The sequence below is a fragment of the Mustela nigripes genome, chromosome X, assembly GCF_022355385.1.
Source record: "Mustela nigripes isolate SB6536 chromosome X, MUSNIG.SB6536, whole genome shotgun sequence".
NCBI lineage: Eukaryota > Metazoa > Chordata > Mammalia > Carnivora > Mustelidae > Mustela > Mustela nigripes.
The window spans coordinates 90,348,158-90,360,809 of record NC_081575.1 but is presented as its reverse complement, the minus strand read 5'-3'; the positions used below and the strand labels follow the sequence as shown (position 1 = coordinate 90,360,809).

Here is a 12,652-nt window from a genome sequence, read left to right as displayed (position 1 = left end):
CTGCAGATCTGAGCTGAGATATGGAGAATGGGCTCATGGGTCCCACCTCGTAAACAGAGGAATCCAGAGGCGGAAAGTATTGATTTCAACCTTGATCGTACACTGTTTACACAATGGCAAAGAAGCGAAATCACTTTCATCTCTTCATTTTAAGGAACCGTCCTACTGATAGGATTCATTAATTTGCTGTCTTCTTTAGAATGAAAAGCCATGGGAGAACTTTTCTTCTAGAAGAGTGTTCCTCAAGCTTTAATGGGCAGCTGAAACTCTAGAGATAGTGGTCACATTCATTAAAATTCATTAAAAATGAATAACCCAGGGATTTGGCAGATTCTGATGGAGGAAGTCTGGAGGGAGGCCTCAGATTCTGCATTTCTAGCAAATTCTCAGGGGATGCTGCTGCCCCTGGAAGATCTCCACTTTGAGGAGCAACGTTGAGAGAGAACGATTTTGTCACAGTTGCACTAATGGCAGAGATGCATGTTTCCAGTTGCTCTTGCTGGTTGGAGTGGGCTTACCAAAAATGTGATTGACTCTGCTCCGAGTCTCCTACAAACGGAACAGAAATCATATGTCAGAAAAATATATTCCGCTTACATGCAGAATTGAAGTTCATAGGAAAAATACCTATGCCAATGTATATTATAGAGTGAGAAAAATCACCTGCCTTGCTTTTCTCTGGTCTTTATTGTTGGGTTTGGGTTTCCGTATCTTGAGGTGACCTACCACTGGCGTTGGACTGAATGAACTTCATCTCTCAGCCCAACCATCAGTCGGGGGGGGGGGGAGATAAGGTCATGATGGCCACCTGGGCAAAACACGGCCCTAGCCAGTACCGTCCGGGAAAGTGTTCCAATACCCATGTCTCTTCTTGCATTGAGTTCTTCCTAACCCAACCTGCTCTCCCTTCCACTACCTTTTGAAAAGTAGTGTGACAGATACTTTCACTAGTAAAAATGAAATCAGCAAGCAGTCTTCTACTACAAAGGGAGAATCAAATTTCAAAATCTCTCATGAGTAGAAGCAGATTTCCTTTCCCACCCGCCTCCAGGCTTCACATTTGCATCAGCTAACCAAGGAGTACAGTCGGCCCATTGCACTGAAAGCACGTTGTCAGAGCGCTGCTGCTAGGTCAAACACTTCTCTGCAGACAGACTGCAGACGCATAAAATATCACTTATTAGAAGCTACAGCACTGGTAGAATTTTCCTAAGCTCTGAGAAATGTTAAATTGGTAATTTTGAATTCCAGTGTGGGAGACATGGTTTCTTCTTTGTGTGTGTGTGTGTGTGGTCTTCAGATATCATTGCAATTTAGTGTGCCTTTCTTGATAAACAAGAATTCTTTTTACCCTGTTTATAAAATTAATGTCTTGGTTTCTGCAGACTTATATATTCAAGTAGAAGCCGTTTTTCAGAAAACTAGAAAAAAAAACATGTCTTCTGAGACTATATAAGTCAGTTCAGAAATCTAGGCTGACTTGGCCCAGTTTCAAATAAATATACATATAAACACACACACACACACACACACACAGAGAGAGAGAGAGAGAGAGAGAGAGAGAGAGAGAATTCAACCTGTCAGGTGTTTAACAGGAAGAGTCAGCTTGTGCCTTTGCATTATGGGCGATACACAAAATTTGGTGTTTCCTACTTGGACCAGGTTGATAAAATGTAATCCCAAATAACAACAGCAAACAAACTTATTTAGCAACCTGGTTGAACTCCAGCCAGATCATTTATTTTAAAGAAAGGTGATTGACTTTATCAGTATTACACTAACATTGAAATTCATAAAATGGGTGTTGGTTTTGGGACACCTGGGTGGCTCAGTTGGTTGAGCAGCTGCCTTCGGCTCAGGTCATGATCCTGGTGTCCTGGGATCGAGTCCCGCATCGGGCTCCTTGCTCGGCGGGGAGCCTGCTTCTCCCTCTGTCCCTGCCTGCCATTCTGTCTGCCAGTGCTCACTGTCGCTCCCTCTCTCTCTCTCTGACAAATAAATAAAATCTTTAAAATTTAAAAAAAATGGGTGTTGGTTTTAATCACAGCATTTGGAGATTTCATTGTATGTGAAAGGAAAATTCACTTCATTTTATGGACGAAGTTATTGACACCTAGAAAGGAGAAGTGAGGGAACGCCTTGGTGACTCAGCCAGTTAGGCGTCCGACTCTTGGTTTCAGCTCAGGTCCTGATCTCAGGGAGTCTGCTTGAGATTCTCTCTCTCTCCTCCTCTCCCTCTGCCATTCCCCCCACTGTCTCCCCCCTCTCAAAATAAATAAATCTTAAAAAAAAAAAAAGGAGATGTGACTTGTTCAAGGTCCCATAGTAAATTTATGGAAAGGAGGACTATAAAACATAGGTTTTTCCGTGTTTAAAAAAAAGAAAAAAAAAAAAGCTTAATCGTCTCCTTAGGAAAAACCCCAAAACACAATAAAGGTAGTAGGCATTCACCACCCCACAACCTGATGATTTGACTTACTTTTCTAAGATTGTGTCACTTGTTATCAAAATGCTAGTAACCATGTTTATTATTCTGAGTCTTCCTGTGCAAGGATGTGGAATGCTTCTGTACGGTCGAAGTCTGCGGGTTTGTTTCATAGGTCTGACAGATGTCCTGCTACACTTCATCCTACCGCTGAAACATTTCTGGATGAAACGACATATCTGGGACTTGTTTTAAAATAGACCAGCCAGGGGAGGAGAGCTGAGATTTAAATGAAACCAGATTGGCTACATGTTCATTGTAAGGTTAGAGAAAGGGTCACTCGGGAGGTCACAGTACTACTCTCTGTACCTTTACTTATGTTCGAAATTTTCCTTTTTTTGAGTTTGGACAGAATGCTAGCGAGTTCCTAGGGTGAGAGGCAGCTGGATTTGCCGACTGCGGGTTGGAGTGTATATTGGCTAGGGTTGCAGGCTAACACAGCTCAGTCTGGCCTGGGTGTGAAATGTGTCTTTGAGGCCCTGACACACACACTCTCTCTCTCTCTCTCTGTTTGCAGGGTTGTTATGATCTGGTGACCAGTTTCATGGAGACCAACATGGGAATCATCGCCGGAGTGGCTTTTGGAATTGCGTTCTCCCAGGTAGGCTGTGTAATTGTGCGGTCAGGCCTGGCCTTCCCCAGCCTCCTGCCCTGGCTTCCTTCGCCGGGCTCCCTGCCTGGCCCCCCTGGGCCTTGGGAGAGGCTGATAGATGGGGTTAGCTCCTTGCTCATTAGTCCTCAGGTCATCTGTTTATTGATTTTTCTTCTTCAACTTAAATGAAGTTTTGCCATCAAGGGAATATCGGTTACAGTTCAACTAATGACTAGCTCCAGAAAACAACTTGCTGCTTCTGTAGGTCAAATGGAGGTTAACTGAACCAAGCGCTGGCTTAATTGGAGCATAAACAACTCGAAACGTCAAATGGCCGATCTGGGTTTGGGGGGAGGCTCTTTTTTCCTGGTTGACCTGTCCCTGTTTTGTTCTTCGTTCCTGTTGATTATGCAAGCCTACAGTTAGCGAACTTTGTCTGGCGCTCATTACTTTCATCCTAAGTTTGACTACGGTTCCTTACGATGGAAGCGGAATTCTTGTCTTTGAAATTGTGCAGCCCTTTATCTCCATCCAGCCTCTCTAAAATAACAGGAGAAGTCATTCTGCCAGCGAAGTGCGCCACGCAGACTCATGGATAGAACACGATTAAGCGGACTCTCAACTTTGGCCCACCTCAGCCCGGCAGCTCAGTACCCCACAGGCGTCTGATCTCCCGGCCAAATGGTCACATTGCTGCGACGACAGAGCTCTGGGTGGGAGGGTTGGCATGTATACTTAACAACCAAATGAAAACTTGGTGTATGTTTAACTCCAAATTTTTTCAGACCAACAGATCATTTTTCCAACAAAGCCCAATTAACGTTCTCTCGGTAATGTTTCCACCACTCTAATTTCCCCTGCCTGAATTCCATCTTTGCTCTCTCGGACTATACTTACCTTTTCCCTGCCCCCCGCACTTCCTTCCTTCCTGCCTAGCAGTGTAGGCACACGTTCATTCTAGCCAAGTTCGTTCTTCAAACGTTTTAATTGAAATACACATAGACGGAAAAGTACGTAAATTATAAATGCACAGCTTAACAAACCAGCACAATGTGAACATATGTGTGTCACCCTCACTTAGATCAAGGACTAGAACATGGCCCTAGTAGTTTTTGCAAAGAAAGGGTTTCACCGCAGGTCAGTTGACAAAACTTCTTCCTCAACAGTGACGAAAACCTAGGTGACATTTCATCTCACAAAAGCATGTGGACTCATCCCACGGGAGTGTGTGCTCCTTGTGGTCTTTTACCATGCTTCTTCGTTGTTGGCAGCCCATGAAGGGAATTACACCCTCAACACGCCAACACGCAAACCAAGATGGCACCACAAACCATGGCCATTTCGTCTCCAGAGATGTTTCCCAAAGAGTTGCTGCCCCAGACTTTCTTCCGACAACTATTGTGTTTCAGGGAGGCATCTGTAAAGGTCAAGAGATGTGTCAGGGGATCCGGGACCCACGTCCAAGCTAGACGTGCAAGGTGCACTGGGGAGCTTGCATATGCATCTGTGCATGTATATGCAGGGTCATGTTGATGTCACTGACAGGCCAGACGTGTGCTTGGTGGCCGGGGACAGCAGTCCCCTCAGAGGAAGGAATACAGGTGAAGTTTCCCCTAATGGCTCTCCTAGAACCACAAAGGGACCTGATGCCAGTACTCTCTCCATGAGGAGAAGGGAGCCTCACAGAGCCTGGAATCTCATGGATAAAAAGTTATGTGATCTAAGAATATTCCTGCCCGGCCATAAGGGGCATGGGTGATTCTCCCGTTTTCATTAGTGAAGTGAGCCAGGTCATGAAGAATCCGATGAAGACCTCTCTTCTTCTCTCTCATGCTTCCCTATGAAGGGGAGGGGAGGCATTTCTACTTTAGACAAATCGCTTGATGAGCATGAAACTGTCTGTCCTAACCTTGAAGAAATGCCCAACGTGGGGATTGTGGAGTTTGCTCTGTGGCCCTCTGGGGCAGTGAGAGAGGGGCCAGTGTCCCTGAGGGAACCCCCACACAGAAACTCTGCAGAGATTTTAGGGCTCATCAAAGTACCACATCGTTGCTGGGTTAAGACAACAGAACACAAAGCCCAGGGGCATCGCCTAGCCAATCCCATTCACCCGCAGGACCAGACAGGGGCAGTGAGGCGAAGACTTGAGACCTGCCATGCTCGGCTGGAAGCAGGCAAAGAAGAGCCCTAGCTGCCTTTCACTAGCGGGATGTGCTAGGAGCCCTGGGGGTCCCGGCAGCTGAGGTTGGCTTCCAGATACCAGTAGATCCAAGGCCTTTCTGGGACAGCGGCGGCCACTTACCAGCTGCCAATTCAGGAAGAACCAGCCACACTGGTCCTGGTCAATGACCCAGAACCAAAGCTTTAGCCAGAATTTTGTGCTCAGAATTTTTAGGACTAGTACCAGAGCAAAACCTAGCGAACGTTGGCTGATTTAGGTGAATCAGTCATGTTGGCTGACGTCTTGGCCCTCCTGTACTAAAGGAGGTTCTACTGAGGAGAGGCCAAAGTCGGTAGGAAAGAACAGAGCTCTGTCACGCATTCTCGCTCTCTCTCTGCCCTCTGCCTCTCCTCTCCCTTCCTCCTCCTCTTTCCTCACCCACCTCCACCCACTCCTTGCCCTTCCCCTCGCCTGCTCTGCTGATCCACAGCCACACTATCATCTGTGGAAAAGAACTGGCCTTGCTCATCTGTTGTGTCGGAAAGGAAAGGTACTATAGAGTACAAGGCGGCCGAGCCGAGCCTTTCCACAGACTGCACAAAACCTCTGTCCCTGGTTAGCTCCTTTAGCCAACTGAAAGCCCTTGAGTTCTGTTCTGGGCAGCAGGATTTGCGCAGACATTTCATGTTTCTCTTACAGGCTCCCATGGCCTGAGCCCTATCAAGGGAAAACCCATTTGTCTACACTCGATGGGCAGGTCCTGCTCCCTTTAAATTCATTCCTAGCAGGAAGTTGAGTGTTTGGATAGGCTACCTCTTCCCTGCATTTTTGGCAGCCTCTCTCACTCAAGACAGGGAGACACACACAGGCAGAGTGTGAGTGTGTGCACATGTGCCCTTGTGGAGGGCACCCCATCTCCCGCCCTTAACATGACCCAGTGCCAAAGCTGAGGGTGTCTGACACTTACTCCATTTGTGACGCTGCCCTTGACCTTGGTTGGCTTCTACTGTGGGTTGCAAATGGGGAGTGGCAACACTCCCACATCTAGTGTACACAAACACACAGCCTTGCTGGACGTGGAACGTGTTAGGCTGGATTAATCCTCCACATCACAGAATAGTCCTGAATGGGGACAGTAGAGCGATTTTCCAGAAGTGGACAGTTGAGTGGCTTGCTTGAGTCTGGGCTCAAGATCCAAGCTTATAATTCTGACCTCTCCACCCGGATTGCTTTTGCCACCAGAGATCACCTTTGTTTTTGCCTCAGGAAGCACCTAAAGGGAACTTGTTCTGTGCTTTTATAACAAAATGGGGGAGTCTGTGAAATTGAAAGGGAAAAGGTACTCATCAAAAAATACAGATCCTCCTCCTATCCATCCATCGCCTGACCCGCACCCCTTCGGGGCCTCCCCCGGGACGCACAGGCTACTGGGATGATTCATTATGAGTAAGGAACTCTCTTCTGGAACTTGCTGACCTTTTCCATGTAGAGGTCTGGACAAAGCTGTTCACAGCCTTGATGAGATGTGGCCAAAGAAGGCTAACGGAGCTCTTTACTTATTTCCCTAGTATCTTCAGAGCCCGAGATGGTCCTGAATAGCATTTATACAGTTTTATGTCAAACCAGATTCCTTGGCCCATGCCAATGACACGGAACCCCCACCTCGGTCATCCGCACAACCCCCCCCCCCCCCCCGCATTACAAGAATCTAAGCTTTTGACCTATTGCTTGTCGCTTGCTTGTTCAGAAAGTAGCCTTTACAACTCTGCTGTCCTCTCTGTGGACAGGAATCAGGAATTGGGCCACCTTTACCTCCCATGGCGATGGCAGGGACAGTGCCCTCGGCCCATCGCCCCTTACCTCTCTAGTCTTTGCTGACCTGGGCCCCACCTCTCTCGCGCTCCTCTCTCCCACCTCTTGGCATCTGCCGGGTCCCTGGTGACTTGCAGGGCCCCTGTGAGGCAACCCATGTTGCTCGAGCTTCACAGCATTCAGACCTCGCAGGCTGTCTCTGTGGGAGGGCCTTTACGAAGTCTGGAGTCAGCCTTCTGTTAAGTAGAGGCCCTTTCTTCTCTCTCCGCCTCTCTGGCTTCTCAGTTCTGGAAGCGGCAAAATGTCCTAGAGGTCCCCATGACGCAAAAGAAAGCAGAATATAGTACTAACAAGGCAGACAGTGGTAAAAATAAAATATAACCTCAAAAAAAAACTAGATGAAGATGAATTATAAAGTCTTCGTCAACGAAGTATAAATAATCTGATCTGAAACTCTGGAGGCCGTCAGACAGCAGGCCTTTCACCGGCCATGGGAATGGCGAGGGGTGGCTCTGGGGTCCCCATCCTGAGGAGTTCCAGCATGAGAGACCAGCCCCCCTTTTCCCTCTCTATCCGGGGCTTAAAGCAGAAGTCTGGCCCAGTGCCTGCTTCCTGCAGCCTTGCTACACACCAGCAAGACTCTTTGAGGGGCTTTTCCCATACAATTAGTGTGAAACAAGGTTTTGTCAAAATAAGGCTGGGCTTTTCTGGCTACAGAGAGAGGAACTGGGTCTAGTGTCACGCAGGTGTTTGTCCTGTCTCACACTGAGGCAGAGGCCCTGACTTTGGCTAAACAGCTCCCTGTCACGTACCCAGAAATCACCCGGTAACAGCTGCTATGAAGTATGGGACCCTCCCCGCCCAGCTCCTGACTTTCCATTAACTTGGTACTTATGGAGGCAGGAGGGTGAAGTTTCTCTCAAATATGGTAAAAACATGAGAGCAAATTTGAAATCCACAACCCTGTGAAGAATCCCAAAATGCCTACTACACCCCAAATCCTAGTTTTTCTTACACTAGAATTAAATAAAATAAAAGCCAGTGTGTGTAAAATACTGTTTTCAAATAGCTTCTCTAATATCCTCATTTCAAGGTTCTTTTTTTTTTTTTTAAGGAAAACAAATTTCTTAGTAGATGTTAAAAAATAACTTTAAAAATCTGTCTTCTTCTGTGGGCAAACAGAAGGTATGTTCTTGCCCGAGAAATAGAAAACACAGTAAGGTTTTTGGTTTGGTTTGGTTTGGTTTGGTCAGGTTTGGTTTTTTATTTTTTGAAAAACATCTTTTTAAAAAAAATTTTTTAAATTTTCATTCAGTTTAATTAACACATATTATTAGTTTCAGGGTAAACTACAGTAAGTTTAAAAGCAAGTCGCTTTCATTTGTAGCCATATTTTAAGAAGTTCTTGTTTATCTGACAAAGTATGTCCAGTGCTTAAGAATGATGCTATTCCTGTTTGGGGCGGGGTGGGGCGGGGGAGGTGGAAGCACATGCTATCCTTCCCTGAAAGCAGAGATTTTAGATACAAGACATAGGTAAGCATCCTAAGGAGTCTTCTGGCTGTGTGGCTCAAGCACTGCCATGGAGGCCAGGAGCATCGGAAAGCATTGAATTATGGGAGCACTGCCAGCCTCTTAGTGGGGTGGTAACTCTCCGAAGTGCTTCCAGCACACATGAGCTCAACAGGGAAACACGAAACGGATCAGCTTTACAACAAAAAAGAGTTTAGGAACTTGAAATCAAATAAAGAGATGCCCACTGAAACCCCTCCATCCAGAGTTTGCAGGGCAAGGCAGGAGGGAGCCCTCCGCGTGAAACCGAGGAGCGATTCTGGAAAGGGCAAGGTCCAGGCTGAGCTATAGAAGTGGGCGGCAAGGGAAGAGGCTGTCCTCTGATGGGAAAGAGGGTGGAAACTTAAGCTCTATGTGAGCTACCAATGTGGTTTGGGGGAAAATTGTTTAATGTCCCCTGAGCCCGTTTTCTTATCTCGAAGGTTGGGATGATAATATTGTACGGGGATATGGTGAGGGTTAAATAGCTTAATACACTTGAAAATGCTGTATGTCTCATGCTTGTTTTTTTGGCCCAAATCTGATTTTTAGGAGAATCAAGTGTGTTAGGGGCGCCTGGGTGGCTGATTTGGTTAAGCGTGTGACTCGGTTTCGGCTTTGGTCATGATCTCAGGGTCATGAGATTAACCCCCAAGTGGGGCTCTGTGCAGGGTGTAGAGCCTGCTTGAGATTCTCTCTCTCCCTCTCCCTTTACCCCTCCCCACCTGCACTTTCTCTCCTTCCCCACCCCTCCCCTCTTAAAAAGTATCACGTGTGTTCTGGTGTACGTTGGCTCCAGAAATTAGCAGTTCTAATGAAAAGGGAGAAACTATAAGGTTCAAAGTCCTTACAGTCAGTTGGGGGGGGCAGTTAATTTGTGTCATGTGGCCCAGAATTCTGGAGGTTACAGCCATGGTTCCTGTGGTGATTTGGTGGTTTAGGCAGGATACTATATGTTTTATGGCACAAAAATGATGGTAGCCCAAGCCTTGGTAGGAGATAGGGGAAGTCCAATAAGGTGGTGATTTTTCTTCACCTCATGGAACTTATGGTTTTTATATTTCACAGGTTAGTTTTACTTTTAAAAATGAAGCTAAGAATCTGGGATTTCAGCAAGAGAGGTAGCCGTGTTTCAGGGGTTGCCCTGAGCCGCAGTGGGACGTGCTGTGGCTGCATGTGTCCCACCTGTAAAATAAGGGCGACCATGTGGCCTGGATAAATTGTTTCTCTCACCCGGAAGGCTTGTGGACGCACCAGCATTGGGCGCCAGCCCCCAGAGCATCAGAGTCCGCATGTCTTAGTGGAAACCAAGATGTAGGCCGAAAATATCTACATGGTTAGATTAGAGACAAAGAGAAGTTTAAGCCTTGATGTCCCTTTTCCCATAATCCAACACCTACAGCTCTCAAGCCATGGCTTTCTTACCTCAACTGGCAAACTCAGTCAAGAATAGCGTCTCATTGCCTCAATGAAAGAGTGATGATCCTATTGGCCATGAATGCCTAAGGGATCACACTGTGTTGAGATATCTTCCGAATGAGCGTGTTTGGCCTTTTGGGGCATACCTTGCTGATTCTGTGGTCCTTCCATTTTTTTCTCCTACTCTCTTTACATATGGACCAATCGTAATACTGCTTATGTGTCAAAAGTTGTTTTTAAGCAGCCAGAGCATGCTAGACTGGAACCTTATGGCCAGTTCTGGAAACTCCAGTTGTCCTGCCCTAGTGGTCAGACTCTGTAAGTCGTGGATCTCACCAGTGAAATCACGTTTGATCTTTCTCGTTAGTGCCCCTTTCCTTATTTGCATACAAAAGCCCTTGGTTGTTAAAAATTAATCTGGGGGGGGGCGGTCAAAGAAGTGTGCAGTTCAGGGACTTCAGACTGTGTCTTGCTTTCTCTCCTGGAAACAGCTGATTGGCATGCTGCTGGCCTGCTGTCTGTCCCGGTTCATCACGGCCAACCAGTATGAGATGGTGTAAGGAGAAGGTGAGTGCATGCAGAAGTGTTTAATTTCAGGGTTTTCCCTCTGGGGCACATGCTGCCCTGCAGAGGGGCAAGGGTTCCGCCCAGCCACTTAGCTACTTGAGCTCGGCACCACCTGCGCATGCGCTGAAACCTCGCTTCTGTGGCTCAGGGGCGGGGGAGGGGGCCGGGGTATGAAACATCTGAATGCTCCCTGTAGCTTGTTCCCTTCAAGTCCCTGTTAAGTCACTCACTTGTTTTCATTTCTCCCCCAGTCTTTCAAGCACGATGGAATGAGAGACCTGTCTTAAAAACGAACCACAGCACTCTCCGAAAGACTTCCAGAGGATGTTAGAGCACAGCACCTAACACACCCACCCCACGCTCCCTAATCCCCCAGCCAGTACCCCAGTGACCTGCCCACGCGGTCTCCACTCCGCCTTCCAGCCCGCATCCCGTGTAGCGTTCCATTTTGTGAAGCCCCGTTGTGCCAGAGTGTAGCCAGGTTCCCTGCATCCAGTCCTAGTGGACCCCACCTGAGGCCCCCTGCGTGCCAGCTCCTCCATCTGTACTTGTTCCGACTGTAGCTCATTGTAGGTGACTGGTTATCACACCACCCCTGGCCCTGCTGGGCCCTGCATGGAGTGTGGAAGGTTCCCGCTCACCCTTCATCATGAGTGAAACCCCATACCCCTTGATGTAGATAGGCTGATAGCGCTCTGTTCTTTTGGCTTAATCTCCTTTTGGTTTGGTTTTCCCTTTACTAAGACTCTGTTCCTACCTTCTTCAGGCTGCCTAAGATATGTAGAGAAACATCAGTAACCATCCGTGAGGAGAAAAAAGCCTGCATCACGCATGAAGGACACAGTTGAGCGTTAGGTGGCCTCCTGACTCATTATTGTTACATGCCTGGGCACGTGTGGACGGTTTAGTGACCCCCATGACTTTTGGATGAAACCTATATAATCCTTTTACCAAGCTGTATTGTCGCCTCCTGTGAAGGAAATAGTATCACTTCTGTTCTTCCCCAATTAATTGCTCTTGTGTTCCTTTACTTCTTTCTGTATTTTTTTCTTTGCATCAACATTACGGACATCGAGGACCTCAGCAAATCAGTTTAAAAATGAGTGTAAAGGGGGAACTAAAGTCAAAATATTTTTAGAAGATCTTAAACAATGCCTCTGTCTAGCATGCCAACAAGAATGCATTGATATTGTGAACATTTGTGATACATGTATTAATAAATAGAATCATTACAAATTACTGTGTTTTGTTCTTTGCTTATCGTGTAAGCTTCTACGCACATATTTCCACTTCGCCTTGCTCCATGGGATTGGGAGTGGATCATCTTACGCGCTGCCACAGCCCTCCACGCATGGGCCCACCCCTCCATGCGCACGCCCACCCTACGGAAATAACCTTGGGTGGTGCAAAAGCCAAAGGGTCAGACTTCTTTATGGACATTTCAGAAGCTTGAATCATTTATCATGAGCAGGATGTATCATTGGCTGCGAAAATAGAAGCTTCATACTATTGCAGGCTAGAGGCAGAAAGATTTCAGCAAAGCCTTGAAAACAACGTCATTTGCAAGAAAAAAAAAAGAGAAAATGAACACCTATTCTCTCCTTCCTTGTTTCGAATGAGCATTCTTCCTTTCCTTCTTTCTTGTCTGGATTGAAGAAACTCGGTCTGGAGAAGAGATGACATCAGACCATCTCATGCTCTGGTTTGTACTAAAGTATGGAATCCATACGCTTGATTTAAGCATTTTAGCAATAGGTGGAGTATAGATTATCTGCGATCTGTATTTTCCTTTTTTTTTTTTAAGATTTTATTTATTTATTTGACAGACAGCACAAGTAGGCAGAGAGGCAGGCAGAGAGAGGAGGAAGCAGGCTCCCTGCGGAGCAGAGACCCCGATGTGGGGCTCGATCCCAGGACCCCGGGATCATGACCTGAGCTGAAGGCAGAGGCTTTAACCCACTGAGCCACCCAGGCGCCCCTGTATTTTCCTTCTTAATGAGTCACCTTAAAAACAAAATAATGAAAGCATACATTGATCTGTCCCCAAAAACAGTGGATCTAAAACC

The 12,652-nt window shown here is 46.8% G+C and overlaps 1 protein-coding gene across 1 annotated transcript in view; it reads left to right on the top strand.

Moving 5' to 3' along the window:
• Positions 1-11,825, top strand: part of TSPAN7 (tetraspanin 7) — a 120,924-nt gene extending 109,099 nt beyond the window's left edge. The window contains exons 6-8 of the mRNA XM_059385359.1: positions 3,003-3,086; positions 10,511-10,586; positions 10,838-11,825. Of these exons, the coding sequence (XP_059241342.1) occupies positions 3,003-3,086; positions 10,511-10,579 (153 nt within the window). The 3' untranslated portion in view covers positions 10,580-10,586; positions 10,838-11,825. The remainder of the gene's footprint in view (positions 1-3,002; positions 3,087-10,510; positions 10,587-10,837) is intronic.
• The last annotated feature ends 827 nt before the right edge of the window (positions 11,826-12,652 follow it).